Source organism: Sorex fumeus, unplaced genomic scaffold, assembly GCF_029834395.1.
Source record: "Sorex fumeus unplaced genomic scaffold, SorFum_2.1 ptg000095l, whole genome shotgun sequence".
Lineage (NCBI taxonomy): Eukaryota > Metazoa > Chordata > Mammalia > Eulipotyphla > Soricidae > Sorex > Sorex fumeus.
The window spans coordinates 1,296,497-1,316,272 of NW_026606152.1; the positions used below are offsets into that span (position 1 = coordinate 1,296,497).

General features: G+C 67.0%; 2 protein-coding genes across 2 annotated transcripts; one reads left to right on the forward strand and one right to left on the reverse strand.

The window, feature by feature from the left end:
* Window positions 1-89: 89 nt before the first annotated feature.
* ADAMTS13 (ADAM metallopeptidase with thrombospondin type 1 motif 13) lies at window positions 90-14,159 on the reverse strand. Its single transcript, XM_056132674.1, has 28 exons — window positions 14,064-14,159; window positions 13,771-13,840; window positions 13,262-13,404; window positions 11,686-11,769; window positions 11,455-11,579; window positions 11,211-11,357; window positions 10,194-10,331; window positions 9,633-9,795; window positions 9,196-9,300; window positions 8,535-8,686; window positions 8,391-8,454; window positions 7,785-7,911; window positions 7,465-7,613; window positions 7,167-7,287; window positions 6,935-7,015; window positions 6,489-6,670; window positions 5,382-5,517; window positions 5,198-5,303; window positions 4,412-4,631; window positions 4,153-4,273; window positions 3,588-3,717; window positions 3,061-3,243; window positions 2,405-2,609; window positions 1,886-2,150; window positions 1,572-1,718; window positions 1,315-1,494; window positions 682-866; window positions 90-362 (listed from the first exon to the last, which is right to left on the reverse strand). Exons 1-28 carry the CDS (start codon window positions 14,157-14,159, stop codon window positions 129-131), a joined length of 4,059 nt encoding a protein of 1,352 aa, XP_055988649.1. The 3' UTR covers window positions 90-128.
* Window positions 14,160-15,023: 864 nt separating this feature from the next.
* Window positions 15,024-19,733, forward strand: REXO4 (REX4 homolog, 3'-5' exonuclease). Its single transcript, XM_056132912.1, has 8 exons — window positions 15,024-15,277; window positions 16,309-16,628; window positions 17,336-17,473; window positions 17,552-17,745; window positions 17,988-18,076; window positions 19,097-19,171; window positions 19,268-19,342; window positions 19,537-19,733. The coding sequence occupies exons 1-8, from the start codon at window positions 15,134-15,136 to the stop codon at window positions 19,651-19,653; spliced, it is 1,152 nt and encodes a 383-aa protein (XP_055988887.1). The 5' UTR covers window positions 15,024-15,133; the 3' UTR covers window positions 19,654-19,733.
* The last annotated feature ends 43 nt before the right edge of the window (window positions 19,734-19,776 follow it).

Sequence of the window (19,776 nt, forward strand, 5' to 3'; positions counted from 1 at the left end):
GTGAAGATAGATAGAGCCTCCAAGACCCACGTTTTGTTTATTGCTGTCCCAGGCCTTTCGCACACTGGGGGAGGGACGGTGCTCTAAGTGGAAAGCTGAGACCCCCAACTTCAGAGGGCTCCATGGGGTCACAGGGCCGCCAGGGATTCCTCCGTGGTTTCCAGTACTCCGAGGGGCCTCCCAGAGCCAGCTGGGACACTACTGTGTCTGGAAGGAAGGGTCCAGTACTGGCCTTGCAAGCTGGCCTGGGCTTGCAGGAAGCCAGGGCTGAATTCCATCTCCACCTGGCTGCCCTCGGACTCCCAGTAGAGTGCCCGCTGCCCATGGAAGGTGGTTGTCCTCGGTCGGTGCAGGTCCCGGATCTGGGGAAAAGATCATGAGCTTCCTACGAGTGCCAGTCACCCGGGTGATTCGGGAGCTCCCTTGTCAGGAGAGGGACTCAGAAACCCAGCCAAGGTGGCAGAGGAGGGAGGGAACCTGTGGCCTCACTGAGGACACAGGAGACACAGGTAGGGACAGGCAATGTTGCTGCAGTCACAAGGGGTCTCACAGTTGATCTATTTCACTCTCGTGGGGGCCTCAGCAGACAGCTGCCAGTGACTGAGCAGAATCTAATCATTCCTCCCTAGTGATCTCTTCTCGCCCAGCACCCCCAGTCCTGACCCCATGCTGGGGCCTCACCGAGACATAGCTGGCCTCGGGGCCCGTGGCTCCAGTGCCCGAAGCGGTGACCAGGGCACGAATGGCGATTCGGGTGTCTGGGGCTGCACTGATGAAGACACGGCAGCCCCCCGCACTGGTCCCTGCTGCCCCCAATGAGGGGCTGATGATGTCCCCCTGGGGGCCCAGGAGCTGCGTGTCGCACTCTGCAGGGGCAAGCAGAAGTGGGAGGCAGGGCCCAGAGGAAGTGTGAGCACAGCAACAGCTTGGGTGAGGGGCAGTAGGGTGTTGGGGCTGGGGCACGAGCTTGAGGGTGACCCCAGCGAAGGCAGCACCCACCCCCTGCCTTATTCTCAGACCAGCAGGCCAGACACCAAGGGGCAGGGTGGCAAAGGGGCACTTCCCTAACACGAAGTTCTGGGATCCTTCCTTCCATGTGGGACAAAGAGGCCTTCAGCCTGCCTGGGGTGGGGCGAGGGGACCCGAGGAGAATCACAGGCATGTGCCCATGCAGGCACTGGGACCACAAGCCTGAGTGGAGGGTGTCACTGCGGGACTGGGTGCGAGGGCACCCCATCAAGTCACCCCAAGAACCAGGTCCCATGGGGGCTGTGGGCAGGGTAGGCCCCACTGTGACCTCGGGGCCAGGCTCACCTCTGTGGAAGGTCCCTGAGGCTGGGCGGCTCCCATAGTACAGCAGCACACCACCTCCTCCAGAATGGCCTCGGCGCTGCCGCACCACCAGCGTGTTGCAGTGGGAACTGAGGGTGGCACCCACCAGATTCCTGCACACCTTCCTCCAGGTGAGCCGGCTCCACAGCAGCAGCTCATCCCCTGGGGGAGGGAACACTAGCTCTGGGCGACAGCTGGGCCGGGCACAGTCCTCGAAGAGCCAGGAGACCGGCACATACCGGCGCTGCAGTTGAGGGACGTCTCAAGGACACGCAGGGTCACCTCCTCTCCCAGGGGCCGCCCGATGGACACCACGCAGTCGGCCAACCCTGGGCCACGCAGGTCCAGGGTGCCCGAGGGCTCAAGGAGCTGCCGGCCACAGGGCCCTGGGAGGGGGCAGGGCAGGGTCAGAGGCGGGAGGGGGCCCCTCTGGGTGCCGCTGGACCACATAGGTGCTAGCCCGCCCCCGACCCCCCAGATACGGCAGCTGCCCCAGAGGCCAGGAGCCCCAGACCCCACAGCCACCACTACAGAAAGGAGAAAGGAACCAAACCAGATTCCCCCAGAGGCCGAGGGGCTGGGGGCCGGGATCCCTGGGCAGAGGCCTCTGTGGGGGGCGCTGAGGTGGGTCCTGGAAACGTGGCTTCCTTGGGGGGCACTGGGCCGCCAGAGCCCCGCTCTGCGCAGGGCCCGGCCCAGCAGCCCCGTACAGTGGTCGGCTTGGGCAGATGGTGGCAGAAAGTGACGGGCACAGGTGCCTGGGGTCCGAGGCAGGCGTTCTGCCGCTGCTGGGTGCCAATCCCACAGGAGACGGAGCACTGCAGAGAGAGCAGAGGGGCCGAGTCAACGCATCTCTGACAAAGAGGGAGGCCGGGGTGGGAGCAGCCACCCCCAAGGTGACTCCCTGCCCATGCGCAGGTCACTGGGCCTCAGGAGGCACTGGGCATGGGAGAGCTCTTGGCCACAACTGCCTGCCCACCCTGACACCTCGCATCCTTGCGTCTAGGGCCTGGTCACTCCCTCCCCATCAGACCTCAGCACTCTACTTGGGGTCCGCATCGGAACCACCCACCTGTGTCCAGGCCCCGAGCTGCCACCGGTATGCACAGTCAGTGACCATGCAGGGGACGTGGGCCTGGGGCTGCAGCAGACCGGCACAGGCTGCCCCGTTCAGGGCCACGTCCTGACCTCCGTCCCGCCGCACACAGGCCACCAAGCGCAGGGCGCTGCCGAGGCCACAGCTAGCTGAGCATGGCCCAAGGGACACGACCTTCCACCTGCAGGAGAGCCACACCCAGGCCAGTGGCCGCACTGATCTAGGGCCAGGGAGAGACCCAGGCGTGGGCAGAGCCACAGGCTGGGGGAAACCAAGTCTGTTCTGATTGTCCCCACGGTGCACCCTGGGGACCGGGGCCCAGTCAAACCAAAGCTCATAGTAACAGGGACCCAAGAGCCCAGCAGGAATGGAAGGGCAGGAAATGGCACATATACCCAGTGAAACTGAGGCCGGCTGGGGCGGGGGGGGGGGGGGGGTGTTGGGGAAGTCTGACATTTTCTAGACCTTTCTGTGAAGACGGAAGAGCCTTTCTCTATCTCCCCCACGATGGCCAGGATGGAGGTGGCCGAGTCCTGGTCTGTCCCCTGCGGCCCAGCCCTTCCTCAGCCCTCCATTTCCTGAGGGTATTCCTGCAGGGCCAGCCTCTGGACATTGCCGTCCAGCTCACTGACCGGGGCGGGCAGGGCTGGGTGCTGCAGGCCTCCTGTGGCTCCGGGCGGGGCAACGCCTGACAATGGGTGTCAGGCAGGATCTGCTCATCCTGGTCGTCCCCACGGGCCCGAGCACAGTACAGGATCCTCCTGGCGATGCCCCCGCCACAGCTCACGCTGCAGGCCGCCGGCTTGTACCGCCACCTGGGGCGAGCGGGAGGTCAGGGCCCATCTTCCCCAAAGCACCGCGGCTTCTCGGGGGACGGCACAAGAAGCCCCAAAGTGGCAGCACCCACCCCCTCCCCAGCGGTGGGCTGGGGCCTGGCACACAGAGCGGCACCAGGCCCAGAGGCGTTCACGGTCTCCCAGGCCTGGCCCCCTCCTTGGGAAGGGCTGGGCACCCCCGGGGCACACAGGCACACAGGGGAGGGGCTCAGCCTCCACAAAGCCCTAGAGGCCCCATACCTTCATAGCACCGGGGGCTCCCAGCCTCACGAGCCCCACCAGGACGCGCCCCTCCTCTGGGGGCCGGAACTGCGCCCACTCACCGAACTGGGCACCGGGCAGCTTGGCATGCTGCCTGCCGGCTCTCAGGCTTGCTGACAGGGGCGCAGAGTGCATCCGGGAGGAGGGTCCCAAGAGAGGGGTCCTCGCACATGAAGCGCAGCTCTGTCAGGCCTGCGGGGAGGAAGCCAGGACCCCAAGTCTGGCAGGCACTGGCTGTAGGCCAAGCAGGGCTCGCCTGTGACCCGGGCAGTGTGTGGCTCCAGGGCCCCTGGCTGCCCACTCTGAGCCGGACCCCTGCAGGGTGACTCCTGAAGTCTCCAGGGGGCAGCCTGGAGAGATCCTGAAGACCTCCCCTCATATTTCTCAAAGGAAACCTCAGGTGTCACTCTGGTTTGCTTCATGGGCCACACTTGGGGGTCGAGGGGACACTCCTGGCAGGGCTCCGGGCTCTCGCCCCGGCTGACCATGTGCACGGCCATCACCTTCGCCGTGTCTCTCAGCACCCGACCCAGCTCAAAGGGCTCATCTCCCTCTGCTGGCAGCCAAGGAGGACCTTCCTGACCCTCCCTCCCCTAAGGCCCCCCTCAGGTGCGGCTTGGGCCTCACCTCGGCCACAGGATACGGAGCATGGCCCTGTCAGGGGGACCCACACTCCGGCAGCCTGGGGGCCCCGCCTGCCACTCTGCTGGGATGCTGCAGCCTCGTGCCTGGGAGCCTGCGGGAGCAGCTGCGGGGGCACAAGCACAGCTAGTGGGGCTGGGCCTGGACCCCGAACCGCCGCCTGCTCCCCCAAAAGCCCTGCGCCCCTCCGGTCACTGGCCCGGAAGCTCTGTGTGGCAGGACACTGGCGTGGCAGGACACTCACGTGGCCCTGGGGTGGAGGCCAGGACATCTGGGGGTGGGGCCCCGGCGTGGAAGGTGGTGGGTTCATGGCGTGGGCCCAGGTGGGCCCCTGCAGGCCGCCTGTCCCCTGCACACACGTCCTATTTCTCGATTCCCTGTCCATACCGCAGGCCGACGAGTGGGCCGCAGGCACCCCTCTGCTGGGGGCAGCAAGGATGGCCGTGGGAGCAGGGAGCGGTGACCTGCTGGTCACGCCGGAAACTGGGGTCGAGGCTCACCGGCTCCCACACCCACCCCAGGGGCCCTGGGTCACTTAGACCCCGGAACAGGTCACAGAATTGAGGCCTGTCCCTCTGTCTTGCCACCTGGTGGCCATGAGAATGAAGGCGTGAGCGGGCTGCAGGCTCTGGGCTCCCAACACGGCCAACACGGGGACTGTCCCAGGAGGCCACCCGGGCCACGTGCTCAGGTAAGTCAGAGCAGGACGGGGACGGGGGCTGGAGGGCGATGGGAATGAGGACCGTAGGGGAAGGAGGGGCAGCAGAGAGAGATACCCGGGGGCTGGGCCCGGGTTGGGGCACCTACAACTCCAGGGAGATTTGTCCCCAGTCTGTGCTGGCCATGTCTGCCCTCATGCTGAGTCCTGCCTACAGGGGCCAGGGTCTCATCTGCACCACCGCCACCCCGGCTACTTCCCGTGGGGCTGCCTGAGCTGGGCCGTGACCACTGGCCCATCTGTGGACACTGTCACCACTGTGCAGTGTGCACCCCGTGGTCCTGGACCGGGCCCCCCCGCCCCACCACTCACAGTCCAGGACAGGGTTGTAGATCACAGGGCTCTGGCCACGCCGCCGGTGGGCTCCCTCTGCACCCAGATGCCTGGTCCACACAGCGGTAAGTCACCCAGCGCCGCCCTGTAGGGAGAGGCTCGGCCACCTCTGTGCAGGCACCCAGGCTCAGGGCCGGACGCGGGCCCTCGCCCCAGGCCTCACCTGCCCCGCAGCTCACGGAGCAGAGCCCCCGCACAGAGGCCCAGGCCCCAGCCCGCTGCTGCTCAGGCTGGAAGTAGGTGAAGGTGATGTCCGGGCGGGACAGGGTTCCGTACTCGTCCCCATAACGCCTGTACACCTGCCGGACACACACGCCCAGGCCTCATTCTGCTTCCTCTAGGAAGCCCTCCCAGATCTTCCTCCAGCTCAGTGAGCATGGGTCCCCGCCCCAGGCCAGGTTCTTGGGCACATAGCACACAACACACTGGCAGGGGGAGGTGGAACAGGGACAGTGTCCGAGCACAAGGCCTGACTGGGCTGAGAGCAGAGGCATGGAGGCAGCCAGGGCCGGAGCCAGGACACGGACTGCTAAAGGGGCAGCCTTGTTCCACCTTAGTGGTCTGGCCCCAGGATGGCCCAGAAAGGGCCCCTGTGCAGCCCTCATCTGCTGCAGGGATCTCAGGGGGCAGAGATCTGCTTCAGAGCCAGGGTGGGGGTGGGACCAGCTCGACACAGCACAGAGCACCCGCAAGTGCCCAGAAGTCGGCACCTGGGAGCCCCTCTGTGTCCCCAGTTGTGGGGGACCTGGCAGTACAAGACAAGACTCAGAGGCCGTCGCTATGCGGGTCCCTCCCCACTGGGCTGCAGACTCTCACAGCCCGCGGGGGCGTGAGACCGGGAGCCTCTGCCCTCAGCGCCAGCCTGCCTCGCCCTCATCCCATCGGATGAGCCTGTGCTCGGGCACTTTAGAGCCGGACGCCAGCTGGCAAGGCCACCACCATGCGCATCTGGGGCTCCACTGGGTGATGGGGAACACGCAAGTGGCATCGCAACAGGCCAGGCACGGGCTGACCCAGAGCAGAGTGGTGCTACTGAGCCTCGGCCCAGCTGTGTGGCCTGGCCCCAAGGGGGCAGTGTCCGGGCCCAGGCTGAGGCTCGAGAGGGCACAGGAGGGGGTGCCGGGCCACACGCAAGCAGAGGCGGGAGCAGCAGGGCGGGGGGGGCAGGCTCATCCTCCCTGCACCCCAGAGCAGGCCCGGCCGTGTCTCCCACCTCGGTGTCCCCACACACACCCGGGGGCCAGGACTTGGGTCCGAGGCTCGCGGTCACCTGGACCTCCATGGGCTCCCAGGCGGGGCCAGGGATGCGAATCTCCTCGCGGTGCGGCAGCTGCTCTGCGGTGAGGCTCACATGGTACTCCAGGCGCAGATCCTCCAGCGCTGACGGGTACACAGTGCTGCCCGATGGGCGGGCATTCCCTGCCACCACATAGCGCCCGGCGACCTTCACGGCTGCGGGCGTCACCCCTCTTCAGCCCAGCTCTGTTGGGGCGCTGGAGACTCACCCATCCCGCCCCATGGGGAGAGCCGGATGGGAGACACCTGGCCACGGCCAGTGTGACTGGAGGGGAAGGGGACCGTGGGGACTGGGATCGGGACCCTGCCACGGCCTGTCTGCAGGTCCCCGCAGCCAGCAATGTGGGTCCTGGGGGTGCAGGGATGGGTGCAGGGGTGGTGTCAGGAGGAGGGTGAGAGCACCCTCACCCCCAGACTCACCCAGGTGCGTGAAGAGCGGCCTGTGGTTGACGACGTGGATGTGGGTGAGGTCAGGGGTGACCGTGAGGAAGGTGACATACTCTGGGGGTGGGGACGCAGGTCACCAGGGAGTCAAGGGGAGGCGACGCCCGGAGCGCCCCAGGAGGGGGACTCAGTGGTGGCAGAGCTGCCTGCGGATGTCGGCCTGGCAAGGTGCCCCCACTGAGGCTGGCACCCAGAGGGGGGCACCCACCTCCGGCTCTGCCAGCTGCGAATGAGCCGTTCCGGGGACTGCAGGTACTGTTGTCACCGCCACACACCTGACATGCGTCTGGGGCCCGAGGGGAGTCCATCCTGCCATCACAGCCGAACGCCTGTGCCACAGGGGCAGCTCTGAGGCCTGGGGGCCGCAAGCCGGCATCTCGGGAGCACCACGGCCAGGCCCAGCCCCAGCAGCGACTCCTGGGATGGCCCCTACAGGTTCAGCCCCTGACCTCAGCTCACCGTCTGGGGCACCTGCCCACCCCTGGCCCTTGGCCCCTCGCCCCTACCCGGCAGCGTCCTGCCACGCACAGACTCAGGGGCATGTCCCCCCTCGGGCTGCCGGACACACACCGGGTCCCATCCAGAAAGCTGTGTCCCCGCCTCATGATGAAGCTCTGGCCAATGGCCCTGCACAGGTGCTGGCACAGAGCGTCCCCTGGGAAGGCGGGAGACAGGGACACCAATGTGGGGCAAAGCACCCTGCCGAGGAGCAGAGCGTGACCCGGGACTCCTGGCCCCTCCGCCCAGCCCCACCCTTGCGTGGGGGCTGGGGCGCCCCTGCGGCCACAGGTGTGGGAAGGCGCTGCCCGCCCGGCTCCCCGCCCACCTTGGCTGTGCTGCGCGGCCGCCCCCCAGCGGTAGAGCGCGGAAGTGCTCGGCGAGAGGCGCACGGGCTCCGGGTTGGTGCCTGCACACTGCTGGGCCATGAACTGCAGCTGCGTCTGGTCACAGGCCTGCGAGGGGCAGAGGACGTCACTGGGAGGCGGCCGGGCCTCCCGCCGGGGTGCGGGCTGGAGGGAGATGTGGGAACACACAGTGGGCTCCCCGCCCTGTCGCTGAGAGGGGAGCAGAGGCCAGCCCCAGTGCTGATGGCCGATGGTGGACGCCAGGACACCACCCGCAGGAGGGCGGGGCCGAGGCACCGAGTCAGTGTGGAAGGCCCAGCGGGAAGGCCCAGGGGTGCTGCTCCCCTTTGCTGAAGGGCACAAGGGGCCACGTGCAGCCTGTCCCGTGGGGAGGCGTCATCCTGGCACCCACAGTGCTGGCCAGGGCCCATCCGGGTGGGTGGGGGGACACCAGGACAACTCACAGGGACCCCAGGAGCCGGGCACCGTTTGACGGTTCTGGAAATGGTGCTGCTGGGAACTTGTGAGCACTTTACAGGGAGCGCCTCCCACTGAGTATCCTAGGAGTGGCGAAAGGGGGGGTCTACCTGGGCGTTGCATATCTCAGCCTGCAGGTCCGGCCCTTCGCACACACGCCCCCCAAAGGCAGGCCTGCACATGCCAGGAGACACAGAGTGAGGGGAGACCCGGCCCCCAGGGGGCTGCAAGCGGCCATCTACACCCCCCAGTACCTGGGGTCACTGCACTGCCGCCTCCGGGTGACCACGCCTCCACCGCAGGAGCGGGAGCAGGGCCCGGGGGCCCCCCAGCTAGACCAGTGCCCGTGCACCGCCTCCACTTGGGGCAGCTCAGCCAGCGAACGGCAGCGACCCCGGAAGCACCACTGCAAGACAGTAGGTGAGCTCCCATGGCCACCGCCACTGCAGCCCTGCAGCCCACACAGGACACACACACGGAGCATACACAGTCACTGCACAGCACCCGTACTGTCCCAGTTCCAAGGACAGGGGATTGGGGCAGTGACGAGTCCCAGGGGCAGGGTTGAGTCCTGGATATAGGGGTGAGTCCTGGGGGCAGGATTGAGACCCAGGGGCAGGTTGAGTCCTTGGGGTAAGGGTGAGTATGGGGAGCAGGGGTGAGTCCCGGGGATAGGGGTGAGTCCTGGGGGCAGAGTGAGTTCTGGGTGTAGGGGTGAGTCCCAGGGACTTGGTGAGTCCTGGGTGTAGGGGTGAGTCCCAGAGGCTTGGTGAGTCCTGGGTGTAGGGTTGAGTTCTGGGGGCAGGGTGAATCCTGGTTATAGGGGTGAGTCCCGAGGGCGGGGGGGTCCCAGGGCAGGAAGGGTCCTGGGCAGGGGTGCTTCTGGGGTAGCTGAGAGCCTGTGCCCGGTCTGACCTGCTCCACCCCACACTCGGTGCCATCCAGCAAGGGTGTGAGGCGGCGGCTGCAGCTGCCAGGGGTCTGGGGGTCTGTCTGGCAGGACAGAGCCTCACATGGGTCCTGTGGGAGGAGATGGGCTGTCCTGAAGGGACAGGGACTGTAGGGGTGAGAGAAGGCGTGGGCCATTGGCAGGGACCGGAACGCAGCTGGGGCTGTCAGCCTGCCCCTTCCCCAGATTGCTTCTGGGCAGTCTCCTCGCCAGAGGCGCCCGGGGTGCCCCTCCAGGGTCTCTGTCGTGGACTTGGGGGACGTGCATGGCCTCCAAACACAAGCAGGGACGCAGGGCAGCCTCCACCCCCAGGAACCCGGAGAGGCTGGGGATGCCACCACGCCCCAGAGAACAGGGGCAGGTGCGGCACTGAGTCTGGGGGCGCCCGGGGCCCCCGGCTCACCTCCTGCTCTCTGATGAAGGTGCAGGCCACGGCGGTGGGGCCAAAGGCCACGCGGCATTGCTCATCCACGCCATAGTAGAGGCCGGGCAGCGCCTGGGGGGGCCAGCCCACAAGCCCAGGCAGCGGCCCTGGCGGGTTCCTCACACAGGAAGCCCGGCCTGCACTGAGGTGCGAGTGCTCAGACTCGGGGGAATGTGGACGGGATGGGGTGACCCTGAATGGGCTTGGGTGGTGCCACCCAGTGTGCCCGGCTGACGGGCATGGAGAAGGATGCCCCACAGGTGGGGCGAGGGGCAGACAGAGCTGAGCCTCGCAGGGGGCGGGATGGAGGGGCAGCTGAGTGTGCGGGTGGGGCAGAGGCGGGTAGGTGACAATTAGGGTGGCTGCACGCAGGGCTGAAGGGAGAGACAGGGTTGCTGGTGAGGTGAGGGATGCCTGGGCATGGAAGGGTGCCTGGGGGCGGCAGGGCAGGCCAGGAAGAGCTCTGAGCCTGAGGGTAACCACGGAGGGGTGGGGGCAGGGCGCAGGGAGCGCCAGGGTCACCAGGTTGGAGCCCGCTACCTGAGCAGACGCTGCAGCTGCTGCCGGCTGCACGGCGACCAGTGGACAGTGCCTGGCTTGGGCGGCTTGCCGTCAGACGCCATCACATGGCCCTGGGGGTTGCAGCCGGGCGCCCCCTCGTCGTGTTCCAGGCCAAAGCTGTGGGAGGGGGCCCCAACTCATGCCCAGCTTCACCACCTCCCTGCCTCATTTTCCCAGCAAGGGAGCAAGGGCTCCCGCCTTCTGGGGCTGACAACAGCCAGAGCTGGGGAGCAGGCCCGCCCAGGGCCGGCTGCGGGGGGCATGGCTCCTCCAAACATGCCAGTGGCAGAGACGGGCCCCGGCGGAGAGGGTGGGCGGGGGCTGGCCTCCCCGCAGTGGGCTGTGCCAAGGACCTGTTTGGCTCTCGGTCCACACAGGATGGGGACAGCCTGCAAGACTCAAAGACAGAGCGGGAGGGATCAGGGCCGGGGCGTCCCTAGTGGGAGGCAAACCGGTGCTGTCGCTGCCCTGGGGATGCTGGGGAGAGAGGACGGTGGCCACGGCTGGGCAGTCTGCATGCCAACTTGCCCTTCCCCAAGTTTCCCGCAGGGCTTGCTCTCTAACCGCTGTTTTGCTTCCTTTGGGTGTTTTATTTGTTGGGAGCCACGCCCGGTGGTGCGTAGAGCTTAACTTCTGGTTCTGTTTGGGGTTTTATTGGTTGTTCTTGGGGGGCTCACACCCAGCAGTGCTCAGAGCTTACCCCTGGCCCTAACCTCGAGGATCACTCCTGCCAGGCTCAGGGCACCATTAGGGGTGCCAGGGCTCAAACACGGGTCAGCTGCGAAAAATACAAATGCCCTCCCCGCTGGACTATCTGCCCAGCCCTTTACTCCTGGCTCTGTGCTCAGGAGTCACCCCGGTGGGCTAGGGGACCCCACGTGGCCAGTGAGCTGCACGCGGGAAGTGCCCACCTCTTGGACTGCTCCTGCGGTCACCCGGTGACCAACTAGCCCCCACTGCCACCCCACCCCCACCTCCCCTCCAGGGACCTCTTACCTGTGCCCAATCTCATGGGCGATGGTAACTCCCAGATCAAAGCCCGTGTCCTCAGTAATGAGGCAGCTCCAGGAGGGCGAACAGGCACCCCCCAGTTGGGTGACCCCCCGGACCTGCCGGTTACCATCAGGCAACTCCAGGTCAAATCTGGGGTGGAGAGGAGGACACTGGCCTGTGAGGGGCCCCTGAGGAGCGGAGAGGTGGGGGGCAGTCCCGGGCACCTCTCGGGTCCAGGCACTGCTACCTGGTGATGTAGAGGAGCAGATCAGCGTGCCCGGGGTCCCTGTCATCCTGGGGGCTGAGTGCCCGGCCCCACTGGCAGACACTCCGCAGCGATGCGGTGATGTTGGCTGTGATGGGCGGGGCAGCCTGGGGGGCACGCGCCTGCAGTTAGGGATCTTGGGCTGCGCGGGCATTGGCAGGTGGAGGACAGAAAAGGGTGCCTGCGACACTGCAAAGCCAGCGAGGCACCCACCTCGGCGTCCTTCAGAACGACCATCCTCACCAGGTGCACGTGGAACTGAGCCCCCAGGGAGGGGTCCCGCAGCAGCTCTGACGCCTAGCCAAGCAAGAGAAGGAAGTGACAGAGGCACGCCTGGAAGAGGGGCTCCATCATCTTAAGGTACCAGTTATGCTACCGAGGGGCACTGACGCTCTGCCACCCTTGTACCTCCCAGGAAGCCCAGAGAATAGGGCACATGGGAGGGCTGAGGGAGAGTGGGCGGCTGGAAAGCACAAACGGAGGGATCCGTTCTTTTGGTCTACAATAGGTGGGTGTGGCAGAGGCAAAAGACAAAGTGGCACCAAGCGCCCCCATTCTCAGGGCGAGGGGCTGGTACCCTCCAGGGCAGAGTCCAGAGGCAGAAACCTCCTCGGCCCTGTCTGCAGCACACCAGGAGGGGCGGGGAGAGCACTGCTGGCGGCCAGTAAGAGCTGAAACCTTCTGAAGCCCCCGGTCCAAACGCCAGACTCTCAGCAGACAAGGGGCACGTGCCTCTGCTGTGCCTAATGTCACATCAAACCTCACCACACACCTTCCCTCACCACATCACACCTAAATTCACACCACACCTAACCTCACCACACCATACCTAAACCGTTCCTCACCTCACCTCACACCTCACCTCATCTCAAATCACACCTCACCTTAACTCACCTAGCATCTCCTTACCTAACCTCAGCTCACCCAGCCTCTCCTCGCCTCACTTCGTGTCAAACCAAAACTCATGACGCCTCTCCTCACCTCATCACACCTCACCTAACCTTACCACACCAACTTTCCATACCTCGCCTCACGTCACACGTCACCTCACCATGCCTTCCTTCTCCTCACACCTCACCACATTGCACCTCCCATCTCATCTTACCTCACCACAACTAACCATACCTCACTTCACCTCACCACACCTCACCTCTCCACATCTCACTTCGCCTCTCCTCACCGCATACCTCACCTCACTTCATCAAACCTCTCCTGACCTCATCTCAACTCATACCTCACCTCACCACACCTCATCTCTCCTCACACCTCACCACACTGCACCTCACCTCACACCTCACCTCTCTCACCACACCTCACCATCCTCTCCTCACCTCACCACACACCCTACCTCACCATAGCTCACCACGCTTCGCCTCACCACACCTTACCACACCTCAACACACCAACTCTCCAGAGCTCACCTCCCAGCTCACCACGCCTCACCCCCTCATCTCGGCTCTCCTCACCACGCCTCGCTTTCTAACCTCACACCGAACGCATCGCCTCACCCCTGGCTGTGGCGGCGAGACTGGGGCTCCCCAGGTGCCACATCACACACAGGCGCTGCCATCTGCGCGGGCACCAGGACGCAGGAGCCCAGCCTGCCCCGAGAGAGCACCCTGGTCGCCCCCGCCACCGCAGGGCCGGAGCGTCACTGGGCGCAGCTGCCGGCGACCCCGGACACTCAGGCCCCAGCACTGGCCGCCGGCCCTGCTGGCCAAGGAACAGCAGAAGCGGCCCTCAGGGAGCCCCGGAACAAGACGGCGAAGACCCCCCGGCCGCGCCTCACCAGGTTGAGATTGGTGAGGACGTAGCGCTCCGTGTCGTGCCGGTGGACCCGGTAGACGTCTGGGCCCACGGCCACCAGCAGCTCCAGGTGCAGGACGTGCCCCGGGGGAGGCGGCGGCGGCGTTGGGACTGAGAGCGAAGGTTCTAGAAAGTACACGAACCGTGCTCCCGGGCAAGCGGCCCAGCGGGAGGTGGGAAGGGGGTCCCCTGAGCGGTGGCAGGAGGCCAACGGCCACTGTCCCACCACGCCCGGCCAGCCAGCCGCTGGGGGCACCTCTGTGAGGGAGGGGCACACGAGCCCGCCCCGGCCCCCTCTGCGGGGGCCCCACTCGGGTCTGGCGGGGCCTGTTGTCGCAGAGATAAATATCCACATCCGGGACTGAGAGCGCAGGCGGCTGGCGGCAGATAAGGGGCCGTCGGCCCCCACCGGGGTCAGCCGTGGAGTGCCTGGAGCACCCCCAGCCCCCCAGCCCCACAGGGCCCAGCCTGCCCCGGGAAGCCCCCCCATACCTGTCCGGGGGGTTTCTGAGCCTGAGTGAGGAGATGCTTCCGGGGGCTCCAACGCCTGCAGAAAGTGGGGCTAGGAGGGCAGGAGGGCAGAGGGGCAGGGGGACGGGAGGGGAGATGAGGCAGGGAAGGGGTGAGGGGCGGCAAAGGCCAGAGCAGGGAAAGGAGCCGCGCCTTGCAGGGGTCCCGAGGGCCGGCTTCTCCCCTGGGACCCCGCGCTCCCACTGCTCCCCCCCCAGCCCTCTGCACCCCAAAGGGCCCCAGCTGCCCGGGATCGGCTCTGCGGAGTCACCCACCTGTGGGGTCTCAGCGAGACCCCCGCAGCCCAGGAGGAAGAAAACCGACGCAAGAACCCCCCGCAGACCCAGCCCGCGGGACAGAAGCCGCTCCATGCCTCAGACTGAGCACTGCGAGGAACGGAGTGGGGTGGGGGGGCGGGGCGAGGTGCCGGGGACGGGGTGGAACTCGAGGCGCGGGGGGCGGGGCTCTGGGGACGGGGCGGGGCTGGGGGCGGGGCGCTGGGAAACAAGGTGGGGCTCTGGGGACGGGGCGGGGTCGGGGGGATGGGGCGGGGCGCGGGGAACGGGGCGGGGTGCTAGGGACGGGGTGGGACGCGGGAGGCGGGGCTCCGGGACAGGGCGGGGCTCTGGGGATGGGGCGGGGAATGGGGCGGGGCCGGGGCGCGGTGGGGGAGATGGGGCGGGGCCAGGGCGCGGGGAACGGGGCGGGGTGCTGGGGACGGGGGTGGGACGCGGGGGGCGGGGTGCTGGGGACGGGGGTGGGACGCGGGGGGCGGGGCTCCGGGGACAGGGCGGGGCGCTAAGGGCGGGGCGGGGCCGGGGCGTTGGGGGGGCGGGGCGCGGGGAACTGGGGATGGGGTGGGACGCGGGAGGCGGGGCTCCGGGACAGGGCGGGGCTCTGGGGATGGGGCGGGGCGCGGGGGAACGGGGCGGGGCTCTGGGGACGGGGCGGGGCGCGTGGAATGAGGCGGGACGCGGGGAACGGGGCGGGGCCGGGGCGCGGGGGGGGGGATGGGGCGGGGCGCGGAGGACGGGACACTGCGCGGGGGGACAGGGAGCGGGGCGGGGCGGGGTGTGGGGCGGGCGCCTGCCCGGGGCGGGTGTGGACAGACCCTCCCGCCCTGCCAGTGTAGACAAACGCCCTTCCCACCCGTGCCAGCACCCTCGCAGCGGATGTGGAGACCCGCTCCCGCCCGCCCTCGGCGTGGGCTTGGGGCCGCTGGCCGGTCCCTCCCCTGGGCGGCGGCGCGGGAACGGCGACGGCCCGGGAAGGTCCCGCCGGCCCGGAACCGCCGGCTGCGCAGGCGCGAAGGCTGCTTCCGGCCCGGCGGCCACAGCGGGAGCTCATGCGCCAGATGGGCAAGAAGAAGTTGTGGAAACGTCGGGCGCGGCCGGGCGGCGCGGCTCCGGAACGCATCCCCGGGACGCACGCCGGGAGGCCCCCGCAGGACCCCGGGGACTTTTCCCGGAACTGGAAGGCGCTGCGCGAGGTGCGGGGCCCGGGGTCCTGGATGCTGGGTGCTGGGCGCGGGGGACTGGCTGCGAGGTGAGGGGCGGGGGGTCCTGGGCGCGGGGCGCGGGGTGTGGGGCGTGGAGTGCTGAGTGCAGGGCGCGGGGCGCGAGGTGCTGAGTGCAGGTGGCGGGGCGCTTGGTGCTGGGCACGTGGAGGCAGAGTGCTGGGTGCAGCTGGCGGGGCGCTGGGTTCGAGGCGCTGGGGTGCGGGCAGCGGGTTGCTGGGGGCGGGGGGGGGGGGCGGGGGGCGGGGCGCTGGAACTGATGCCGCGCTGACCCGGCTGTGACCTGTAGACCAGGAAACCGAGTTCCGAGGCTGTCAGCCCGATGGCCAGCGAGGAGCAGCAGCCCCGAGTGGCAGCCCCGGGAGTGCGGGGAGGAAAGGAGGGAGGTTGAGAGCCCGCCTGGGCCTGCAGTCTGTGCGGGGAGGGGCCAGGCATTGGGCACAGGAGTTGGGGCAGGAAGGGCCTCAGAACAGACCCCCAAACCTTTGAGTGAGAAGTTGATCAAAAGTTCCCAGTCTCCCAGCACAAACCCAGGCGCCTTTTTTGCTTGATTGCTTTTGGGGCCACACCGGGCATTGCTCAGGGGCCACTGGTGACTATTCCGGTCCTCTGCTAACCCTGTGGGGTACTGGAGGATGGAGTGGGGCACGTAGGTCGCTTCCAGGGCCTCTGGCTCCTGGTGCCGGTGCTGAGTCAGGGAGAGTCTGCCTGACAGCCCCCATCGGGAACCTGTCGGAGTGGGCCTGGACACGGCACGACTGCATGTGTGTCCGTGTAGACGTGCACTGCCCAGTGTTTGGGGCCCACGCCCAGCGGTGCTCGGGGCTTACTCCTGGCTCTACCCTCGGAGATCACTCCTGGTGGGACTCAAGGTGGAGTGCTACAAATCGCACCCAGGCAGACACCTTCCCTGCTGTCCTATCCTTGCCAACCTCTCAGCATTTTTCTCTCGCTCATGACCTTCTTCAGCTTATGGTTGTTTGTTATATTTTGGGTCCTGTTAGCTGCTGAAACAAAAGTCACAGGCCCGGGAAAAGCCTGTCAGTGCCTCTCCAGTGGAGTCCAAAATGCTGCCCCAAGTTACCCAGCCAAACAGAACCCCTGTGTCTGCTGCGGCCAAGCCAGAGGAGCCTGCAAGGGAAGGCCCTAGGCACGAGGCCCGCAGGGGCGCCACTCCCGGGAGACCACCAGGCAGGAGAAAGGGGCCGGCTGTCCCAGAGGTGAAAGGAAGCAAGAGAAAGGCCCACGGAGACCCGGCTCTGAGAACAGTGGACGGCGGGCCCAGGAAGCGAAGGGCCCCTGCGGCCCCACAGCCACCCACTGAGTGAGTGCGGCCGCCATGTGCCCCCGCGATGGCCTTCCCTCGTGTGCCCCTGTCACCAGCCTCCCCTGAGCCCAGGCTGGTGTTGCTGCTGTCGCGGTGGCTCTCGGTCTTCCCGGTGACCATTGGCGAGTGCATGGCCGACACCAGCTTCGATTGGTTTGTTTTGGTCTGGTTTGGGGCCACACCTGGCGGTGGTCAGGTGTCACTCTGTTCTGGGCTCAGGGGCCATTTGTGTGCCAGGGACCGAGCCTGGGTTTGCACTGGCAGGCGGGCTCCCTCCCACTGTAATTGTTCCAACCCAACACCCAGCTTTGAAGCCAACGCCTGGGTCACCCCCAACCTGGATGATGGTTGGTCTGGGGCCAGTTTCTGGGGTCTCCTGGGCCTGTGCAGTGCTGGGTGTTGGCTCAGTGCCTGCTGGTCACTCACTGGGTCAACTGCCAGTGGTGTGTGTGTCAGGCTTACTGGCTTCCTGTCACCCTCTGGAGGCTTGGGGTCGAGGAAGGGAGATGGGGGCCTGGCTCTGGGACGGCTGCATGCTGTGGGAGGGTGGTCTGGGCAGGGTGGTCATTCCAGGGGTCCGGGACAGGGGGCCCTGCGGTCTCCCTGTGGCCGCCCCCTCCTCCCTCGATGCATGTTCGTGGTGCCTCGCCAGCAGTGTGAGCACAACCTGTGCTGGGCACTCAGGTCCTCCTTCCGCCATCCAGGGATGACCTCTGGTTTGACGATGTGGACCCGGCGGACATCGAGGCGGCCCTGGGCCCGGAGGCAGCCCGCATAGCTCGGAGCCGCCTGGGCCTGCGTGAGCCCTGCGTGACTCTGGAGAAGGACCAGGCTTTCTCGGGGTAGGTGGGGGCCGCAGGCCACGGGGTGGGTCTCCCAGGGGCACCGCCAGGGTGTCGGCGACAGATATGTCCCCACAGCCTGACCAGAGCCTTGGCCCTGGACTGCGAGATGGTGGGCGTGGGCCCCGGCGGGGAGGAGAGTGTGGCCGCGCGCGTGTCCGTGGTGAATCAGTTCGGGAAGTGCGTGTATGACAAGTATGTGAAGCCCACCCAGCCTGTGACGGACTACAGGACGGCAGTCAGCGGCATCCGGCCCCAGCACCTCGGGCATGGTGGGTCCCGCGGCTTCCCTGGGTGAGGACGTTGGGAAACCCCCCTGACCTGATCGTGGCCCCAGGATCATGGGGGACCCAGGGGGCCACTGCTGCCCTTCACAGTCTGTGAAGGTAGAGTGCCCAGGCCCCCACCTGGCCCTCATGCTGGCTCCTGCTTCTGGAGTGGCCAGGACCCTGGGGCTGACCACAGGCTGCCCTGGGCGCAGGACGGCGTCTCCAGACATGCTCTTGCCTTGTAGGAGAGGACCTGGAGGTGGTCCAGCGAGAGGTGGCCAACATGCTGAAGGGCCGCGTGCTCGTCGGCCACGCATTGCACAATGACCTCAAGGTGCGGCCTGAGTGTGTGTGGGTGCACGCGTGGGACTGTCTGCCATCTGCCTGTGGGGGCTCGGATTCTGTGTGCGTGGGCAGAGCTCAAGGCTGACTCGGGGCCCTGGCCTCAGGGATCATTCCTGGCGGGGCTGGAGCCCGGTCGGCGCATGCCAGCAAGCCCTTGGGTCTGTCACAAAGGCTGTCAGGTCTGTCTCCGGGTGACGGAGGCCCAGTGTCCTTGTCCTCAGGATGGCTATCCCTCTCGTGGCCTGCGGGGCCTTGCTGATCTAGGGCTCGGCGCCTCCAGGACCCCCGATCTGCCGGCGCTCCAGCACGTGCTGGATTTTCCTGTGAGACTCTTCAGCGAGGAGGGGATGCATTCCTTTAAGAAGGTCGTGCACAGACACAGCGTTGGATGACAAAGATTGATAGCACAGCGTGGAGGGCACGCACCCTGTGCCAAGCCAGGAACACAGCACGGGCCAGTGTGCTCACTCTGCTGTCCGAGGGAAACAGGCCAGGAGCAGCCCGCGCTGTCCCCAGGCTCTCCTCCAGACACTAGACACTGAACTGTGGCCGGAGCCCGTCCAGCCCCTCTGGGTGGGGAGTCTGACTCTGGGCGGGGCCTCTCCTCCAGGGCCCTGGGGTCTCTGGATCAGAACACTCGTCAGTGCAACTGCAGCCTCTGCCCTATATCTCGGGGCCCTTCCTGCCCCCCACTATCCACGCGTCCCTGCTGTGCTCCTGTTGGGGCCACGGGGGTCCTCTGTCCAGAGCGGCTGTTGGAGGTGGCCGTGAGGGGAGTCCCCCTTTCCAGGGCAGCTGTCGGTGGTGACCATGCAGGGTCCCCCGTCCAGGGAGGCTGTCGGGGGTGGTGGTGGGGGTCCCGTTGTCCAGGACAGCTGTTGGGGGTGGCCATGAGTGTCTCCCTGGCCTCCATTGGTACAAGTGTGTGGGAGTCAGCCACGCCACGTGTCCGGGGGCTGCCTGGGCTCCAGCTGAGCGTGGAGGCATCAGTCCCTGTGTTCGCCCTCAGGTGCTGTTTCTTGATCACCCCAAGAGGAGGATCCGGGACACGCAGAAGTACAAACCTTTCAAAACGCAAGTGAAGGTGACTGCCCAGACCCGGGGGGGGGGCGGGGGGCGCACAGCCGGGGCTGGCCTTGAGGGGGGCAGCATGTCACCCACCCACCCCCCACCCCTACAGAGTGGAAGGCCGTCCCTGAAGCTACTTGCAGAGAAGATCCTGGGGGTCCAGGTGCAGCAGGCCGAGCACTGTTCAGTGAGTGAGCGGGAGGGCCGCAGTTTGGCCTGCGTGGGTGAGGCTGGGGAGGGCATTGCCCCGCTCACAGGTCCCTGGTGCAGCATCTGGCACCCACTCAGATATTGGGCTGGACAGGGCTGGACGCAGGGTACAGGGGCGGGTTGGGGGCCCGGCTGGTCACTGTTGGTCTCAGACCAACTTCCAATTTCCAGGTCCAAGATGCCCAGGTGGCCATGAGGCTCTACGTCACGGTCAAGAAGGAGTGGGAGGCCAGTGCCCAGCGGCGGTGCCCAGCCACCTCTACATGCCCCGGTGCCGATGCGTCCTGACCTGGCAGCCATGGGCACCCCGGCCCCGGAAATCGATGGCAGCAGGGCCACAGGCCTGCCCGCTGCTGGACTTAGCCTGCCCAGCCCGAGTGGGCAGCGGCCAGCCTGGGGGCTGAGTGGGGA